Source organism: Eurypyga helias, unplaced genomic scaffold (genome assembly GCF_000690775.1).
Source record: "Eurypyga helias isolate BGI_N326 unplaced genomic scaffold, ASM69077v1 scaffold22875, whole genome shotgun sequence".
In the NCBI taxonomy this organism is placed as follows: Eukaryota; Metazoa; Chordata; class Aves; order Eurypygiformes; family Eurypygidae; genus Eurypyga; species Eurypyga helias.
This window is the reverse complement of record NW_010249874.1, coordinates 47,899-68,628: the sequence shown is the minus strand read 5'-3', so window position 1 is coordinate 68,628 and position 20,730 is coordinate 47,899. Positions and strand designations below refer to the sequence as shown.

Genomic DNA, 20,730 nt, shown 5'->3' with positions numbered 1-20,730 from the left:
GGGTTATTGGAAGAGGGTGAACTTGCAAAGTAACTGCCAGAGAACAAGGTTGTCTCCCCTACTCCATGTACTGCCAAAGCATGAAATCCTAGCTCTGTTGAAGCTGATGGGAGTTTTGCCACTGTCACAGCTGAGGCCGGGATTTCAACATGGTATTTGTAAATGCCTGAAATGCAGACGTTCTCCTGCCCAGAAGAATATGTGAACTGTATTGGGGACACAGGGAAGAAGTGAATAATAGTAAGGAATACCACTGGTAGAAGTTGCATTGGTCTAGTGGCATTCCTCTAGAGTTTGTTATATTTAAAAAATGAGACCATATGGAAAATATCCTTCAGTAAGCTGAGGGTGGGACCAGTGGAAGTAGTGATGTGTTAATAATAAACTGGAGCCAAGCGTGCTGTCTTCGTCTTGACCTCTCCACATAAGCATGTTACTCCTGATAGGAGTGCTCAAATTGGCTACAGTTTGTCCCACATAATTTTGTTCTTTGCAGAGCACTGCATCATCCCTGTTGTCAGAGGTATGCTATTTGGACACGTGTAATCGCTCTCGGGCTCTGTGCAGGGCTGCCAGCATTGTCCTCACTGGAGAATGGATGAGGTGAACAGCCTAGGAGAGGAAAAAATGAGACTTACCCCGATCTAAGGGCCAAAATGTCAACATCAACCCAAACAACACTTTTCTGAGGTCTTGAGAAGGTTTGGGGAAGTGCCTTCACTCTACTCTGTCACTGGCACACCACCTGAGGCTCAGTTCCCAGCTAAAATGCAGAGCACCCTCAGGGTGTGAGTTGCTCTTGCCATGGTGGTGATCACACGAGCTCCAGTATACCTGGAGATCCCTGTTTTCAGTTGTTCAACAAAATTACCCCTAAATCTTCTTGTACGGGAGCGGTAGCATCACATAACCTTACAGAACCCGTCTGAAAGGATCGCTTTCTCCGTGTGGCTCTTCGCAGTTGTCTGCAGCAGCACGGTGTCTTGCTGCGAGCCACGCACATGGAATTTCTGCCAGCTCGGCGTTGTAGTTGGGTTGGAGTAACCGTAATGTCAAAACGTGCCGCCCCTGAGCCCCCTGCCTCCAGCCACCGGCTCGTAGGGCTGTCAGGACACTGCCCACTCGCCCCACCCAGCCGTTGGCCGTTAGCAGGTCTGTGTTAGCCCGTTCGTGGTGCTGTCGACTGCTGCCGCCCGAATAACTACATCTCCCACGCCTCCAGCGGACTGACCCAGAATCTTACTGATTTTTCCAATTTCTCACCTAATCTCTTCATGGCAAATTTATATCTATTGATCTTCTGTTAATACTCTCTCTTCAGGTTTAAATTGCTCCTTTCTTGGGTCTGCACCCATAGACAGCAACTGTATACCCTCTCAGCTGTTGTTCTTTGAGCTGGCCTTTGAATAGCTCTTGTCGATTTTTTTGGGTGTTTTAGGATTTTTTTTCCCTTTTTTTTTTTTTTAATGTTGCTATTCATTTACCAACCTGCTGAAGGTTGAATGTAAAACGTTTTTCTCATCTCCATGCAGTCTCCAACACTTGGCTGTTGGTGGTGGGAGGCTGTTTGCAGTGGGTTTGTCCCCACTCACGCGTGTCTGCTCGTGCACTGCGCTCTGCGTTGTGTTGCTGGCCATGATGGTCACGCTTCCTTTCCTTCTGTGTCCCCTCTGTTGCACTCAGAAGCCTTTCTCTGGCTCTCAGAGGGATGCGAGCATTCCTGGGGGTCTTTGATGAGGGAATTCTGCTGTATTTGGGATGGCGGTCGTCTGGAGTGACGGTGGGACCGTCGCTGGGGCTCTGCAGGGCGCAGGGCCATGCTAGTCGTGGTTCTGGAGGCGGTGGTGGCAGTCATCCCACCCGCCCCTGGGCTGGAGTGCGTCTCCTTGGGAAATCTGATTGCTGCTGACATCTCACGTGGTTACGTGCGTGGCCTGAGAATAACGAGCAGTCATCGGCTGCGATACGGGCTAATTGATTTGAAAATAATTACAGCCAAATCCCCGGATCTTCTGATTACAGATGTTCCGTCTCTCGGCTGGATTAGCAGTCCCACAGCCTGTCCTGAGCATTGTTGCTCTCCTTGGTTTGCCAAGGAATTTTGTTTTCTCCAACATCCCCGCTGCTGTGTTTCAGAAGAGCTGAGGAAATCCTATTTCTGTCATTTTCTGCCTCTGATTCTGCGTTTTAAATAACAGGACTGCTCACAGTGGAAACTCCTTTCTTAGGAACAGAACCAAACAAGCTGGGAGGAAAAAGCAGCAAGTCGTGATAGCCAGTTGTCCTGCAGAGTTTGGGGAGACTCGGGCAGCTTTTGAGCCCCCTCATTTGCAGAACAGCTCACTCTGTTGTTCTCCTTTGGCACTGTTTGTGATTTCATATATTGTGAATTAAATCATGGGAGCATTTCAGGCAAACTGCTGTTGGAAACGTGATTAGCTACACAATTTTATTCAATGTTTTGCTTTCTGCTTTTTGACAAATGCTTTCAGCTCTTCCCAAAGCAGTTTGGTAGGGTTTTGTTTATTGATTTCTACTAAAAGTTCCTATAAATTCCAAACTCAGAAACACATATTGTCAGGTGGCTGTTTTTCTCCTGCAGACTTGCAGCATTTCTGTTCACATCCTGATGGTGCTGGGCAGAAGCCAGAGTTGGAGAGTTTTCCTAGTGCGGTTTTGCTCTTCGTGGCAAGGAGCTTGTTTTTAATCTAGCAAGGAAAGCTCTGAACATGGGATATTTAAAAAAAAAATAAAAGTGTACTAGTTGGACCAAGAAAGGCTTTGAGCACAGTTTGGGTCATTTATTTGAGAAACCTTTAGCTTTCACACCATAACTTGTTACTGATGCTCTCAGAGGCATCCCATTTCATTTTGGTTTGCCCAATTATTTTTATTCGGTGTAAATAAGGACCTGCCAACATTATATGAATTCCCAAGTTACAACCTGCCACCATCTAAGTCTCATGTTTCTTCAGCTGTGAGTAGCAGCAGTTCTCCTATTTCTGCAACTTCTTAGTGACCGTTGGGCGGAAGCGTGAAAGTGGAGAGGTCAGGTGACCACAGATGGTGTTTCATTAGGCTATAACAGCTCGTTCCAAAGCTCTGGGAAAGAAGAGTTCAAATGAGAGCATTTGCAGTCCAAACCTGGGCTTGGGTTGTCATTCCAGCTGCTCCCTGCTTCTCTAATGTCCGGTGCAAACCACTTGGCTCCAGACGCCCTTTGGAGATGCTGCACTGCTCCTCCAGCCTGTGACAACTGACTCGGATCACCCTGGATAAAACACTCGAATGGGGGTTCCTCATTTCCAGGTGTTTGAGAGACAAAGTGTCTGTTTGGCCAGGTAATAGTGGCGCAGAGGCAGGGGCTGTGCCCAGCACCCCCAGGAGCGTGGGCAGACACAGGGTCGCTCCCGGCTGTGGCAGTGCTCAGGGTGCCGGTTCCTGCCGCAGGGCGTTGGGTGAGGGTCTGCCCGGGCAGTGGGTGCTGTGTGGCCGTCTGCTGTGGGCAGCAACCGTGGGCCACGCGAGGCTGGCTGTGTCCCTCCTGCGTGCAGCTGGCGGGGTGCACCCGATGTATGGGCACACCTGCTGCCGGAGAGGAGGAATGAAGGGGTTAATCCTTGAGTGATGGCCAGTGCCCATCAGGTTTTTCACAGTCTAGCTCTTTTTTTGTAGACTTCACTGTAGGCCAAGAAAATGTGAACCTTTCTGTTCCCCATTGCCTGTGCTTTGGGCTTGTCTCACTCCAGTCGTTCCTAAAAGCCAGTTTTCCACGAGGCACATCAGTCAAGTGTCTGGAGATGACTCCTGTCCTGCCAATTACAGAAACACAATTAGTGATCTCTTCCCATGAGTGTCCTCTGCTTTTTAGCTGTGTCTTCCAGAGTTAAGGTTTTGGGGTCAGGCGTTGAAGAGAGATTTGTTTCTCATGGAAAACGTAATTGGCACTGGGTTGATGGCTATAATTAAAGGCCTGTTAATCACTCAGGGACTGATGCAGCTCATGCTGATGCTGCTGGCTAGAAAATTGCTTGCAAACAGGGCTGGTAAAGTTGGGGTGGGTTTTGGTCTGGATTGTCATTGCTGCCCATCAAGTGGCCCTCTGGATGTTAGTAGAGGCCTGTTGGGTTTGGGTTCTCTGGAGATCCGCGCTCTCTGTCTCGGTGCCTGAGCGCGCTGGGTTAGGGGGAGAGGGGGAGAGTGTTGGGGTCAAACAGTAAACGGTGCCTGCTCTGTCCTTGGAGCTGGTCTCCAGCTCCGCTGCACAGGCGGGAGAAAATGGATGTCCTCTGCGTGCTCCTGCCCGTTCCCTAGGCAGCAGGCACGAAGGGCGGAAAAAGGCTTTTCTGCCTGCCTGTATTTTTTCATGATGATCTGAAAAGGCTACTTAAGAACAAGTTCATTTTAATTGAAAGGAAGGGTGCCTCTTAAATGCAGCAGCAAAGTAGTTATGGAAGCAGGGGAGTGACAATGCAGGCCCTGTGGGGGGCAGAGACCTCCAGAGCATCGAAGAATGTCGTTTCCCTGTTACTGCTTCTGTCTTTGCATTAATGATGCCAGGAGCCCTTAATTTTGTTTTCTACCGCAAACCTTTTCCATTTAACATGCAGCAACAGCGCCTGGGGTCCGTGGCCATCTCCGTTTGTTTGTGTGGCTGCTCGTAGCTGGGTGGCTTCGGGGTCACGGCTAGCGGACTCTCCATGTCTGGAGGGGCTGCCCTCGGCCTCTGCGCGCTGCGATGGTACTGCCCTGGCTGAACTCCTGCAAGGAAACTCGGAAGTGTCAAAGCAATGCGTTACGGGAGTGTGGAAAACAAAGAAATTCTGTTGATGAAAGTCAAAACGCGCCTTTCTGATGCCTGGGTGCCCAAGAGCATCCTCTCCGTCCGGTGGGACTGACCTGCCGCTCTTGAGTCCTCCCTGGTACCAGGCCTGGGGTGAGCCAGCAGACTGGTACGATGGGGAGCAGGAGCTGGGTCCCGTCGGGCTGGCGCTGGGCTCCTGAGCGCCGGCGAGCGTGCGGGAGGCAGTGACCCTTGCCACCGAGCTGGCGGTGTGTCGGGCACAAACTGCAAAAATTCCCAGTACCTGGGGCAGAGCAGGGGGTGGTGAAAGCTGTGGGAGCCTTGGTGAATCTCTGTGTTCGTTGGTGTTGTCTGAACTGCCTTGAATGACCCCGTAAGAGTTAAGGAGAAATCTTTGTGCCAGACAGGATGAAACAAGCAGCAGTAGCTCAGATGTGGAAAAGAATAGGAAGAGGTAGGAAATTGAAAAGATTGGAGAAGCGTTATTGATATTCCTTGTATTTCTGTGCAGTCAGGGTTGTTAAGAGCTGTTCTGGAGACCACCTTGGGCTGTAATCCACTGTGAAAAGAGAACCAGAGAGCAAATCTGTGTGGGGCTTTGTTGTTGTGGGTTTTTTGTCAAATCTATATCAGAATTGCTCAGGAAAGCAGAGAGCTGTAAAGCAAGTCCTGTGTTGGCACCAGCAGGAGTGAGAATGTAAAATCCATATGGGATGTAATGAAATTTCCACTGACCTTGTGTGGGAAGGAAGCGCTTGTTGGCAGGGGAATGTGAAGGTTTTAAAAATGTTTTGTTATGAAACTGGTACCTTTGTATCCTGTAGGAATGCGGCAGCAGGTTTTTGGGAGGGCTGATCCAAGGCAGTTACTCTTTGCCACCCTCAGTGCCAGCGAATGCCATCGTTAACCACAGAACTTGGGTAACGGGGGAAGCGCTCACCGGCAGAAGGGGCCGCGCGTGAAGCGGTGCGGTGACGTAGCAGGCGTGCCGTGCCCCGGGAAGCCGTGCTGCCGAGCCCGGTGGGTGAGGGTCCCAGCCTGCCATCTCGCATCCTGGCTCTGCTCCGGTGGAAAGCAAGGGAGCTGTCGCAAGCCGTGACTGCGTAGGTGGTCGTCTCCTGCTGATCCCATAAGGCCTCGCAGCTCTTGCACAGCACACAGCCCCTGAAGAGCAGTCTTCCCGATGAAATCAAAGCTGCAGTGCTGCGCACACGTGATCTTTCTGTAAAACCTAGGCTGTTTTTCAGCAAATGCTGGAGTCCCAGCTTCCAAGGGCTGGGCCAGATTTCGGGGGTGATGATTGAGTACAGCTTCTTGGAAGTCCACACTGCTTCTCCCGGCATGACGTATGTCTCTAGGAAAACCAGGGCAAACACTGCATTAAAGCATCCTTCCCTTCCTCCCGGAGGAAGTGCCATTGCAAGGGGAGCAAATCTATTCTCTGTGTATGAATGCAAATGTGAAGAAGAGGGGATGGAGAGACAGTGCTGTTTGTGAGGTATGCTGTTCTGTGTTTGACATAGTGCTGGGTACCACAGGATTAGGATAATGCTTGTATTGTCACCAGGGTGAAGACCAAGACACCGGTCGTTCTGAGACCCGATTTGCCATGAGAATTTAATTTCTTCTTCTCCATTCTTTTGGCAGACTTTTTTATATATTAAAAAAAAGGATATTTTTAGCGTTTCTTATACGTGAGGGCTGACGTTTGTGTGCATCAGATGCCTCCAGTCCCAGGGGTGTCCTGGCTGCAGCACTCCATGGGTGGAGGCAGCAGTTGTGCTGAGCATCCCTGCTGTGCATCCTTCCTCCACGGCCTTGGCCCTGCAGGCTCCTGCATCCAGCGTTCTAATGTCTGCAGATGGGATGGGTGTAGGTCAGAAACGAGTTAAAGTGCTTTGGCTACTGCAAGGATGGTTACATGGTTATCCAGACAGACTTCAGGCATGGAAAATGGCTTTGCTAGTGGCCAAGTCCAGTGTGTTGAGTCCCTCACCCAGACTCTGTGTGAGCCTCAAATGCATTTTTATGAACAATTGTGCTGTTCTCTCATAAAGTATCAAGAACATAAGTGCTGTAGAAACAGTGCCCAGAGAGGATCCCACATAAAGTGACTGATTAATTTTGGAGTTTTCATCATTCGTTATTTCCAAGGGACTTCTGCTTTTTAGGTGACCTTCACACAGCCTGCAGCCTCCAGCCCCATTACTGCCATGGTTAAATTACCCAGTAATGAGATTGCTGGAGGTGTCCTTGTTCCTGCAGCTCTGCGAGTTCACTTCTCAGGCTGCGAGTGGCTCGATCTTGCATGACAGTTGTTCTATGAAGAAATGTTGAAAAATACTGAATTCTTACAATGGCAATTTTAACCTCCTCAGTGTGGGATCCCCCCAAAGGTAGAGAGCTTGAAATTGCCCATAAATCTTTTGTGGTTTCAGTCAGTGCTTTGCATGATCATTACTCAATAATTTACCCATTCAGCATTCGGTGTGGAGTAATGAGTGTCTGGAAAGGACCGTGCCGTAGCGGCGAGGTTGTGGGACAGCCTGGTGCTGGCAGGGCACTAGCAGGGATAGCTCGCCCTGCATGTTTATGTGTATATATATATTGATATCTATGGATACTCAAGATTATTTTGTGCATTGGAACCATGCTGCTGTACTGGCTTCGTTCAGGTCTTTGAGCTTCCCAGTTGCAGTGCAGCAATTTGAAGTGCATGTGCTCAGGTGGTGCAGGTGTCTAGAGTTTGCTGTGGCTTTTGTGGGTAAGTTATCACATGTTATCTCGCAGTGCTGAACTTGCAGAAGGAACCAAGGATGAGGTCTAGCCCTCTTGCCAGAGAGCTTTATCAATTTTAGGACTTCCTCCTTAGTACAGGCTGAGTCCTCCTGTCACGTAGGCAGTGATGGTTCAACGTGCTGCAGCCTTGCAGCAGAAGTTTAAGAAAGCACAGCTGCTGTCGCTGCTGAAAACCCCAGTGACCCAAGAGCTTGTGTTTGCAGCCCCTCCTGTAATCCCCAACAGTGGCTAAGCACCCCCCTGCAGTGCACTCCTTCTCCAGTAACCACGAGTTGTGTTTCTCCGGCGTGTGTGCGCGCACATGCTGGTGGTGGGCACGTGCGTGGTCTTGTTTGGTGATGCGCGGAGTTTGGGAACTGGCTCTTGGTGTAAGCTGTAAGCTCATGAGGTGATGGAGGGAAAGCTGTGACTTGTGGCCTGGGCACTGTCTGAGCTGGGATGTGATGCTAGTTGAGATGGTAAGGATAAAGCCCATGTTGGGGGTTTGCAGCCTCAGCTGCATTACTGGAGAAGGGGGAGCTGGAAAAAGTGCAATTGGTCTTTTACCACAGTGGAGAAGGAGCCTCAGACTGAGGCTGGTCGAGGTGAAAAATACAACTCTGCTGTATAAAGAGGAGCAACAGTAAACCAGTCTTCCAATAACTGGAACATGCTGAACAGAATTAGTGTGCCTGAGGTTAGGGGCAGTGCTGGATAAGGGTCAGCAGGTCTGTCTGCTGCTTGTGGGCTGCTGGTTTGCTGTGGGACACAGCGGGCACCCTGGCCATGCTGGAAAGGGATGCAGACTGCCCAAGGCTCCCGGCTGTCCCCTCTCCCCCTTCCGCACAGGCACCCTCTGGGCACTGCAGAGCCCCTCTTCGGTTGCAGGGGGTTGTAGTGTATCTGTCACGGTGCCTGAAGGTCCTTATGAGAAAGCAAAAAAACCTTGGAACAGAGAAGGTCTGTAGTGTTTTGTGAGCTTGAGTTTGGAGGGTCTGAAAGTCTTACTGAGCCTTTGAGCCAAGGATGAGTTGGATGTACCAGTTAACCCGGCAGCACTGGGGGGACGTGGGCGAGAGGGATATGCACTTGCTGTGCCAGCTTCCTTCAGGTCGTTGTCAGCCCTTGGGTGGGTATTCAAATGATTTATCAAGAAATAATATGTTAGTTCATATGCAAAGAATACAGGATTTCAGGTCGTAGTAGATAAATAGAAGTATCATTTCCTAGTTTCAAAAAGGCAGTGGAAAATCTCTGAGGGTTGGTCTCTGTGTACTTACACAAATGTTTATTTTGACAAAGAAGAAGTTTTTAATATGAGACCAGTGAATGAAATTCTCCTGCTCTCGCTTGGGGAAAAAAATAATCTTTCGGCTTTAGCAAGCCCTGACTGAAACCTGAGGCTGGTGAGGAAGCCTGCCCCAGCAGTGCCTGTGCGATTTGCTCCAAGACAAGGAAAAACAAGCCTCCTGGCCAGTGTTTGTTGCTGACGTTGTATTTTCTTCTCCTCTCTTGTGTCCATGCAGAAATCCGAACTCAGCTAGTCGAGCAGTTCAAATGTCTGGAACAGCAGTCGGAGTCGCGCCTGCAACTGCTGCAGGACCTGCAGGAGTTCTTCCGCAGGAAGGCTGAGATCGAGCTGGAGTACTCCAGGAGCCTGGAGAAACTGGCTGAACGCTTCTCCTCCAAGATACGCAGCTCCAGGGAGCACCAGTTCAAGTAAGCAGGCGTTTCCAGAGGCAAAGTAATGCAGAATGGTGGGCTGATGCTGTCTGGAACACTAGATGTTTGCAGCTGCACAGTCCAAAAATGAACTAAAGAGCTTCAGTGGTGACCTTGTGCAGGGTTCACAAAAAGAACTAGAAGTGGCCTTTTCCAAGACTTTTCTCCACAGCGTTACTGACCTGTGCTGCCTCAGTTAGACTTACCGTGCACTTCTCTGAGCAGTACAATAAAAAATGAATTGGGGACCAGGAGGGAATCAAGCCACTTATTTGATTGTGCAGATAGCAGCAGGCTGGTTTTATAAACCCTGTTTTCTGTGCAAAGTCCTATCCTTAGATGTCGGAGTGGTTCACATTGCATGCAGACTTGCTTACAGGCTCAGTCTTGGAAGCAGTTCCTGGAAATCTAATTTACTGTAGTTTTTTCAAATGAAGTATGTATGTTTTCTGTGTACACACCCGCACAGTGTTGAAGCTAGGCAGATCCACAGGGGAAATATTTTGAAACAAAGCTTTGGAATAGAAAGTATGAATTGGATGCTGGAATTGTGTGAAACTTAAACTGATGATGAAAATTGTAAAACCTTAGAATGTGTGAATATGTGCAAGTTTTCCAAAGCAGCCTATTTCAGTTTAACCATGCTCTCAAATTTGGCTAAAACAAAAAAGATCTGGGGGGTGGTGGTGGTGGAAGAAACAAAATTCATGGCAGAATTTAATTCTGGGGGCGGCTGTGATTTGTGGTGAGGGTACGTAGCTTGTGGTGGGCAGCTGTAACTTCAGGGCTCTGTGAATGCCTCTGTCCCGTTGCTGCTGGAGGGAGGAGATAGTCCCTGCTCTCCGGGTGCATTTGAGTGTGCCCAGTCGGAGGCATCAACCTGGGCTCCACGGGACGATGCTCAGTCTCCACGTGTGTGTGTTGGTAGCTGCCAGGCATTTCCTCTGTATTGCTCGTTGTCTTCCTTGTCATGACTGTCTCTTCCCGACTGTTTCTCATGGTGTGTGGGGTCTTGTTGGGGAGCGTGAGTGGTGCTGCTGAACTGTGGCTGGGAGGGTCTGCGTCCTGGGGGCCACAATGCAGTGCCTGCAGCACTAAGGTAGATGCTCATCCTGGCTGCTTCCCATGCAATGCTCAGCTGAAATTCCTTACCTTTGCCTCCCCAGGCCAATAATAGAATTTGCATGTCTCTCTTCTGACACCTGTGTTCATGAAATATTCTCTCAGCTGGGATTATGCCCTTTGCTCAAATTGAAATCAATGTCATTCAATTCCATGGCCAAAGACTACAGCCACTGTTTAGCTCCTTTCCCAGAAAATTGAGGGTTTTGCCTGTCTGATGCACTCAGCCTTGCTAGCCACTGAAATTTCCGCCCGCCCCTCGGTTTCTGTTGCACGAGCAGCAATTTCCGCTGCTCCTATTTATTCCTATATTACTAAATCCCATTTAATCTTTTTACTTGGTCTCTCTTGTGAGTAAGACTTTACTGTTGTCTCATGCAAAATTCTGCTCAAATGAATTACCATTCACATGCTGTCTGTTCTCTTGCAACTGACTGTTGCGTGTGTGATGCCGTGCTGGCACTGCTGTCATGCACAGGGATAACTCCCCCGGAGAAGGAATTGTCCCGTGTGGGCTCAGGAAGGTGCTTTTGTTTCAGAGACAGAATCTGTGAAGGCTCACTGTGTGTGTGCCTCTCCATCAGCTGGGAGCAGTGTCCTGGCTCTCCCATCGCTTACTGTACTTGCGATGCTGGAAGGAAGCTTAGTGTTGTGCAGTGTCTACACGTGACGATGATTCTCCACCTCTAGGAGATGCCCAGTTGCGAGTGCCTGGTGGTTTGTGATGGTGTTGATAGTGTGCATAGTGTCAGCTTGATCTCAGTGCACACTTACTGAGCCCTCACTGTCTCACTCCGTGTTGAGGGAGACTCTCTTAATAATTTCTTTTTTCCAGATGGCTTTGTACAGACCCTTCAGTAGGGTCACCTGCACTGTACCCCATCTTGCTCATGAATGTCATTATTCTGATGCAGCTTTTGACACTTAAGAAATATGGTCTCTTCAGCCCTTCCTTTGTCCCTGTGTAGCCATGTGCAGCAGGCTGTGGCCCAGCCCTTAATAGTGGTAATTGCTGCAGTGCTGCTGCTGCTGAGCTGTTTGTGGTGATCCGGGGTGACAGACTCACTCATGCTTGTACATGCAGTTGTTCTGTCTGGATGTGCACGCAGAGATTTTCTGGACTCACTGTGCCTTCTTCTCCACGGGTTCAGGGGTGCACCAGCCCCCATGCCATGGGTGAGAGCACCTTGGATGAGGAGGAGTACGTGTGTGAAGGCTCCAGCTGCACAGCATAGCTGTAGCGAGTGTGGGCTAGGTTTCAGGTTGCAGGACTTCTTGGGAAGCGCGATCTTGTTTGAGCACAGGGGGTCTGAAGCCCATCTCCATCACGTCCGCGTGTCCAGCGCTGTCGGCGTGTGCAGGCTGCCAAGCCTGGGTGCACAGTGGACCTGGCTCACGGGCAGCTTGCAGGTGTCTTTAAGTGCCAGAGAGGGAGAAGCCTCTGGGCTTGAACACATCCATCAGGCACAGCTGTCGGCACACGGGGAGTCCTGCCCAGGCAGGTTGGTGGCTGGGGAGGTCTCCGCCGAAAGAGGCTGATTCTCTGGAACCAGCATGCCTTGAAAGGAGGCGTTGGTTTGAGCAGAGAAAACAGGGAAGGAAATGTCTGGAACAGATCACTTGGCTGCCTCCTTTAGAGGATCTGTCACAAAGGGTCTCAGTTGGACAATGTGCAATGTTTTGTTTCAGTTGCACCGTTTCTGGAAACTTTGATTCACTTTGAATTTGCCTTCAGTACTAAAAGCAGCACATGGAGAGCAGTGCAGGTTCCTCTCAGCACTGAGCTGTAACACGTCAGAATTGGTTAAACTCTAATCAAGTGAAATGTTCCCTGAAATTTCTCTCAAAAGAGAGTTTTTCTGACCACCCCTGGAATCCAGGTCAGTCAGGGTCTTGGGATGCCACTCCGGAGGGTCTTGCCAGCAGAGCCGGGTGGGGATGCATTCGCTCTGAGGATGCTCTGTGACTCCCGGGGACTCTTCAGGTCACCTGCCCCAACGTCTGCTGCCACTTATGACCATCTCTCTTTGTCAGCAGTGTGAGTTGGATTAAGACCATCATAAATACTCAGCATACACAAATGTATTCATGTCATGCATAGACATTTTGTGTTAATGTTGGATGCAAAATGTTTTCTCCAGCACTGTTTAGTGGACTAAATGCGGTACAACAGATTGGGTGGCAAATGGGCTCTGTCTGAAATGAAAGTGGCAGCTGTATTAACAGCACAGAGAGGAAAGACGCAGCAAAACTCTCTCTCCCTTGCAAAGCATTGAAAGGATTGCCAGGGGTGTCTCTTCTCTTGTACCAGAGCACCTGTTTTGGGAAGGGTCTGTTCTGGTAGGTGTGCTCGTGTCCCGCAGACATCCCTGCAGGGAAGTGCTCAAATGACTGAAAGAAACTGAAGGTGGTTCCTGGAAACCAGCGCAGGGCCATTGATGGGTTTCCACCCGACTAGAGCAGGGGACCAGCTCTTGTGTTGTCTCCATCTGACTCATGTTTTCAGGACCTTCAGAGCTGTTGCCCAGAGTATCTGCACAGTATTACTGTAATATTGCCAATTGGCCTTTTGCAGACCACACCTTTATAAAGCATAAGGTCCAGAGAGCACTGTGGGTGCCCTAAGAAGTCAAGATAGGGCAGGAAAATTAGGCTGTGTAGGGCAGAGTGCATGTAGAGATCCATATATGAGTGTTGAGTGAAGCACTGGGGTGTGCCCAGGGTCAGCATCAGAGCATCCATCTCACCTGCACAGAAAGCCTCTGCCCTGCTATGGCAGTTGTGGGAGGGTGGTGAATGAGGATGAAGCTGTGGGAGAGAGCAGCTTGGGGCAAAGATCACGGTCTCCTTGGTTTGATTGAAACTATTGTGTGTAATATTTAGCCTGGGAGCCTCTGTGTTGGCAGAGATATTTACGCACCTTTCCTGCCCTGAAGAGGAGGTGACTGTGGTCAGCCAGCCGTGTGTCTGAGCGTGGGCTGTCTGCTGGGTTACACCACCCTCCCAGTCAGGGCAGCAGCTCGGGGCCAGCACCTGGCACTGCACCGCTGAACCCACGGTGTCTGCCAAAAGGACAGACCTGGCGGAGGGTCTGCGGTGCACCGGTCACCTCTGTTGCAGAGCTGCGCTGCGGCCCGGGGGAGCAGGAGGCACGGGGTGGCAGCAGCAGGAGATGCTGTGTCCTCGTGGCAGGTTGGTGGGGATGGAGCCATGGGGGTGCCCTGTGAGCAGTGCTGTTGGGAGGAGGCTGTGGTGCTGGCAGCGTGTGCTGGAGAGGGCCCTTGGGTGCTGCAGTGGTTTCTGGGGCGGGGAGGCAGGCAAGGGGAGCTCACACACTTTTCTCTGGGGCCGTGACAGATTCTAGCAGAGGTATGCGTTAGAGGAAGCTGATGTTAATATGCTGACAGCATTCATTTGAAAATTATGTGCCTTTTTGACTTGTTCACTTGACCCTTTTGGTATTTTTTTCCCTACCATTCCCTAGGAAAGATCAGCACCTCCTTTCCCCTGTGAACTGCTGGTATCTGGTGCTGACGCAGACCCGGCGAGAGAGCAGAGATCACGCCACCCTGAACGACATCTTCATGAACAATGTCATCGTCCGCCTGTCACAGATCAGCGAGGATGTCATCAGGCTCTTTAAAAAGGTAACCGAAGCAGCAGTGGGGCGTTCTGCTCAGTGAGGCTCTGTCCTTGCATTTTAATCTGAAAAAGAAGCTAACTGTGAACTTGTGCGGAACTGTGCCCCCTCCTCCCACCCCAGATTTAAAGAGGTACAAAACAGCTGACATCGTTAAAAGCAGAGAAGGTTACAAGGCTTTGTAAGAAGTGCATGTCACGTGTTAATGAGAAAACTCGAGAGCACTTTGAACTCTGGACAGTGAAAAGGTAAAACCATAGTAAAGTGGGCCAGGTAAAATTCTCAGACCACTTGCTAAAGACATAAAGCTTAGAAAAACTTCTCCAAAATCACATGGAAGAAACCTGCCACAGGGTGTGGAGGGGGATAGATGGGTGAGGTGCACAAAGGCTACGAGGTAACAGCCAGAGGCCAGCTGGCTTTTGGAGCTTGGTACTCATAATGGAAAAACTTAGACTAGAGACCGCCTCTGGGGAGTGGTGGTGTTACCAACCTGAGGAACCTTGTCCAACTGAATTGTCATTAGATGTTGTAGAGCAAATCTCTGCAAGGGACTATCCCTTAGAAGTCTTTCCAGATAATATTTATCCAGGAATTTTAAAGAAACTGAGATATAAAACTGTCAAGTGACTAGCAGTGAGGTGTGATGTGATGCTTAAACTGGCGTCAGTGCCAGAGAAATCAAAGGTTGAACTGGATAATCTTTAAGGTCCCTTCCAACCCAAACCATTTTGTGATTCTATGATCCAATTCTGTAATGACTTTTTAAAAAGATTCCTGGAGGGCTTCAGAGAGCAGATCAGCAATTTGACTTAAAATCAGGCTTGTTGGGTCAAGCTTCGGTAAAGAGCAGAATGACAGGGATGTCGGCAGATACAAGAGAGGAGTCAGAGCGTCTTTCTGAAAAGTGAAGTCATGCCTCTTAAATCTAGTGGAGGTATTTCTAGGAGCCAGTGATCAAGTGAATATTTGGCACAGTACATTCAGTGTCTTACAGGCTTTGGAAAAATCTCTCACTGAAGTTCTTAAAGAAAAGAAGCTGTTGAAGAATAGGGAGTGGCTGTTTTCTGGATTAATGCATGGTTGAAAGACAGGGTACAAAGGGAAGGAGAACTTAGTGGAGTTCCTAATAAATTATTTGGAGAAGAGGATGAATAGTTAGATGACAAAGCCTGCTAATGATACAGAATAATTAATGATAGCCAAATTAAAAATGAGCATCAAAGTCTTTCAAGAATCTCACAGTCAGGTGCACCAGGACTCTTCAGTTGAAAATGAGGAGGGAGTGTGTAATGTGGTAAGAGCATGAGAAGTCACAGGCAGTTTGTAGGAGGTGAGTAGGAATGAGGACCTCGTTGTGCCTGCTAATGTAAGCCATGGGTGCTCAGCAGCACCAGGCAGGAAGAGAAGGTGAAAAGGAAAGACTTCTTAACATTGTTAATACTATATATATTATATTGCATTTGCAATATTATGGGTAATGCTATATGTTTTTTTGCCTCATACCTTGTTTTTGAAAGCCAGACATGTAACCTGAGTCCTCAAGTGGTCGGGCAGGTGTGAAGGAGTGTTCCCTGTAGGAAGCTGCCCAGCCCCACTGCCAGCACAACTTTGGGCTCGGGGATCACAGCCCTGCAACTCCTCACATCGTGAATGGGCTCAGTGGTGTCATTGGCCCTCTTCCTCCATGTTCTGGGCATTTGCTCAGAGCTGCCCTAGGGGATCCCGTGCCAGACTAGGTGGGCCTTTTGCCTGCTTTTGTTTTTCTTAACTTTTATTGCTTGTTTTCAACAGAGGTAGCCGGAGAACTGCCGTTAGCAAGCAGGTGAGCCTGTTGGGATGCTTGCTTCCCCAAACAGGAGAAGAGCGCTGAAATTAGCATTAGAATTTTTAGCCTGGCTGAAGAGTGAATTTAATATGATGTTTTTATGGCCAGTTTCCTCTAGTTTATAGATCTGACCTAGAAACTAAACTGCAAGGCCAGGTTTGGATTTGCTGATCTGATATGGGACGTCATCCCTTTTCCTGTCCTTCTGGCCTCCAGAGCTTAGACACATTTAGAATATTTTGGTTAGTTCAGTTTTAAGTCTGTCTCAAAGTTTCCCTCCCACTGTATTTTACTCTGAACCTAGTTTTGAGATGTGTATTAAGACTATCCTTCTGCTTACCCTTCTGAGGTCTGTGAATGGTATATATCTCTTTGAAATGCAGGACAAATCCAGTCAACATTCAAACAATTGTAGAGTGTTTGAAGTATTCTTCTTCCAGTAAGTCAATCCCCAGTCAGGCCAGGATGATAAAAAGTATTTCATCCATTCAGCAGAATTATTTCTTTGTTTGCTTTTTCCCCTGTCTCTCCCTCCCTCCTTTTCTTTGAATCTAAATTTTAACATACGCAATGCTTATACTCTGTAAAAATCGTTGTTCCTTGTTTCTCCCTTGCTCAGCTTCTGCTCGGAGAGGTGGAGCAGCACTGACTCCATCTGCAGCCTGCCAAAGCCAGCACCTGCTTTTGATTCAAAGGAGGCTTTGCAGTAGAGCTGTGGGGATCTGTCATTTCGCTCCCATTTGTCCCTTGAGGTTTAAATTGTAGCAGGACTCATGTGTCTCTGGAAATAACGCTCAGCTAAATCATGGAAAAGACTTATGTTGTGTCATCCTTTGCCCTTGATGTGGATAGGGAGGCTGATACTTTTGGGGATATTCAGGTTATGTATTTTTCTTAACCTGTGCCCAAAAGGGGATGCAGGGCTGCGCTTCCCGCTTTGCAGTGGTCTGTGGTGAGAAGCCTTAGGCCTATCTGCGAGAGTACGAGCGTCCTGGTCAAAGGCTGTTTTAAGACATCTAGTCCTGGTATGGGATTGCTCAGAGGAGGTGTCTCTCACTATTTTATCCGGTCTGGTTTTGCATATGTGGTGTAAAGTACTTGCAGCTCTCCTCCTGGGGAGACTGTACAGGACCGTTGGGCAAATAAACCGGTTCTAGAAGGGTTAAAAGCGTCTGCAATTGTGGTTCAGCTGTTGGGTTTTGTAGATTGCTCTTTGATGGTAAATTAGGGGAAGGTTGTTTTTTTTCCAGAGATGTCACTTTTAATTCCTCCCGTCTAGAATTTATTAATGGGTTGTGACATGCTGTGGGTACACGGAGGAACTGGAAGGTTTTTGTGTTTTGTGCTTTCATGATGTAAATGTAAACAACCTCAGCAAAGAACAGGGACCGACTGTCTGGAGTACGCGGATGCGCATAATTGAGAGGCAATCGATCAGTGCAGGGTGATCTGCCAAGAAAGATGCTGGGTGCTGAGCTGCTTCTCCCCTCGGCGTCCCTGCATGCGCTTGGCAGCAGCGGGGGTGATTCGTCAGTAAATTGGGGCGTCGCGTTTTGTTCATCTCCACCGGAGTGTTTTGCCCTCCCACTGACCGGCAGTGGACGGTCCCTGGCGTTCGGCTGTGCGTTGCTCAGGCGCCTCTCGCTGGGGCTGGCCAGAGAGCCTTTTGGCTTACCCAGATCCAAGAGAGTGGGGAAGCAGGAGCTAGTGGGGACTGAGTTTTTAGTGTTTGAGTTAGAGACATTTAACTGAGCCAGCTCCAGGCCTGACCTTGCCCCAGCTGAGGTTGGTGATGGCTTGCACCGGCCTCAGCAGCAGGGCTGACGGAGGTACAGGTTGATTATCAAAGAAGTTAGATTCCGTGTCTTGAGTCACTGCACATGTTTCTGCAGGCTGTGGTCTGGGCTGGGTCCCGCTGCGGCTGCATTTGGTGACGGGACAGATCTGCAGAGCGTTAGGGAGCCGTAGTCGCGCCTCTGAACCACAGCAGTGCCTGGGGAGGCTCGTTCTGCTCCTGGAGGAGGTCATGCTGTCCCCAAAGCCAGGGAGCTCCTGTCTCATGGCTGTGGGACAAGGGAGGGTGGGTGGCTCAGCTATGCCGCTTGGGTCAGGGAGTTTGCCATCTTCTCTTTGTGGATCGCTTCCTTTTTGGCTTAATTAGTGACAACTTTGTTACCTTTGAAAGTGAGGAGGTGGCCCTGTCAGGAGAGCTGGAAGCCCTCCTCTCATTGTCCGTTCCATATCACCGGGCGTTGCAGAGTGGGGAAAAGCAGACTGTGGCACTCGGGGGTTGGGTTGAGCTGCGAGGGGCCAAGGTCTGCGGGGACACAACAAGGACTAGCTTCTCGGGTCGGCGACGGTAGCGTTTGGGGTTTTCATGAGGCTTGATGGGGTGGAAAATGAGAGCATTTTTGCAGCCTGGATTTTAAATTCCCTCTCCCTGAGATTTGTAATACAGAATCAAAGAGGATTTATAAAACCAGATGTTATGTTGGTGAATGAAAGTACATCACTGAAATCAGTGGATCCACTTGGGTTGTCCATAGGCACTGCAGGCAGTATATGTCCCGTGTCTGAGCTGATGTTTGGCCTTTGACATATTTAACATACTGCTAGAATTGAGGACTCAAACTGCATCCCATCACTGTGGATGATGGGAGGGCAGGAATAGCAGCATAGATTGGGTGTTTTCCTGACACCTGGCTCTGCTCCTGTGACCCTCTAAACTGAAGCCATGATATATATGTGGCAGTTCTCATAGTGGGAGTTTGCTGGACCCTAGAGACCAAAGACCAGCGTCTTTCATTAGCGGTACTGAGGCAGGGGGCTGTTCTGCTGAGGCCTGTTACAATGAAGGAGGAGCCCACGGGGATATTAAGTGTGTCTCAGCATGTTTTTATGAAGACCCAGTAATGATGCTGTTTACTTGTTGCACTGGCCGGTTTTAGCTGCGGTGACAAAGGGCAGTTGTCCTCCGGTGGGTATGGCTTCTTGCTGCACAAAAACCTCCGTTGTCCAAAGCTGGGTAATGATTTCTGCAGAGAGATTTTTGAGTCGGGCACAATGTCATCTGGAGATCAGGAGCTGTGTGTCCAGGCTGAAAGGGAAACATAGATGTTTGCCACAGAAGGGCCACGGTGTCACTGGTGAGGTAGTCTCAGGTGCCTTTGGGGTGCATGGTCAGCATGGATAAAAACGGGCCGAGACATCATCGTGTCTCCTACGTGGAATCTCTCAGGACATGATGTGAAAGAAGCGGTGCATCTTCTTCACTTTCAGACTTCTGCCAGGAACCTGAGTTGGTTCTCTGGATTCAGGTGGAGAGATGGGCACATCTGAAATGCCCTCTGGTCTGTGCTGGTGCCTGGGGTGGGGTAAGTTTTGGCTGTCCTGGCTTTGCGGCATGTGCACGCAGCTTGGCTGCGGGTGTGACGTTGCAGACACCAGACTGTGGCCAGTGAAGGCCATGAAAACCTCTGCTATTTCTCTCATTTAGTCTAGCTCAGCATGCCGGGTCTTGCAGTGGACGCCCAATATGTTTTCCATCAGAAAAGCATCCAGAAGCCTGGGAGTGGCAGACCAAGCTGGAGGAGGCTTTCTGAACTGAGGGTGCTTTGGAGAGCCCAGGGGCTTAATGAATGCACTTCAGAGCAGCTCTGGGTGGCTTTGTTTTGGTGTTGGCTCAGCTCACAGCTCCTCTTTGCAGTCTCCCCTGCTGTCACACATGGCTTGAAAGGCGTGTGGTTTGGGTGGGGGGTACAAAGCTGCAGGAACTCAAGTTGGGGTTGGTTCTCCAGCTCTTCCTGGTCCTTCATTGCAGCTGCCACCAGGACTGGCTGTGGAGGTGGGCTGGGGTTTGAGGGACTATCCCTGCTTGCTGTCAGCCCTTGACACTGACATTGAGGTAGATGCAGTAAGGTGAGCTAAGGCTGCAAATATGAAATGTGGGGGGAGTACGTGGCCTCTGAGGTATTGTCTCCTCTTTCCCAGCAGAAGCTTTCCTGGGAAATGTAGGACCTGGAGTGCTGCTCACTTGGGTTAGGAATGGTGTCCAATCAATGAGTACTGTGGAGCTGTGCAGATATTTAAGGGTGTCACAGAGCTCCTGCAAAGGGGTGCTCTGGTGGGGAGCTGCAGGTAGGTCGGGGAGCTCCGCAGGCAGCGCAGGGGACAAGCGTCGTCTGTCCGAGCATCCTCAGCCTGCGGCTCAGCCCGTGCAATTGAAATGAACAGCCAGGCTCCCTGTCTGCTCTGGCAGACAGGCGAGGCCTGCTTATGAGAGAAGTAGAAGAAAACTTGATTGGGCAAATTTCCCCAGAGCTTCCAGTGAGAGTCACGTTCCTGGCGCAGGAGGAGATCATCAAGGCAAGTGTATTAATGTTGCTAATAGGCAATAAACAGAGGTGTGAAGATACGTCACTGCAGAGATCTGACTTGAGCTGTTGTTGGAGTGAGTCCCCATCTCCATGAAATCTCACAGCGTGTCCTCCTGGCAGAGGCGAACCCTGGGTGAGGGACCACCCACCCCCTCGACCAGACAGGTGTTATCATCCCTTTTACCTCCTGCTGTGGCAGAAGGGAAGAAGTTTGTTGCTTCTTCCAAGTATGGAATACAGGAAATTATGCGTTTGAGACAGAGCATTGCTATGTCCGAAATAACTGTGCTGTGTTATTCCCCAGTGTGAGATTTAATTACGTTCTGTGACAGTGAATTTAATTATGCCCCATACTGCAGTGCCCTGGATGGAGATTTAATGAAGAAGTGGTGGAAGGGAGTTCTCTTCTTTGTCTTTAAAATAAGCATTCTTGGTTGCCAGTACTCCGTGTTGCTTCCTC

General features: G+C 49.5%; 1 protein-coding gene across 1 annotated transcript in view; it reads left to right on the top strand.

The window, feature by feature from the left end:
• Positions 1 to 9,116: 9,116 nt before the first annotated feature.
• The window catches only part of SRGAP3 (SLIT-ROBO Rho GTPase activating protein 3), a 56,356-nt gene continuing 44,742 nt past the window's right edge, over positions 9,117 to 20,730 (top strand). The window contains exons 1-2 of the mRNA XM_010151522.1: positions 9,117 to 9,301; positions 13,911 to 14,073. Of these exons, the coding sequence (XP_010149824.1) occupies positions 14,011 to 14,073 (63 nt within the window). The 5' untranslated portion in view covers positions 9,117 to 9,301; positions 13,911 to 14,010. The remainder of the gene's footprint in view (positions 9,302 to 13,910; positions 14,074 to 20,730) is intronic.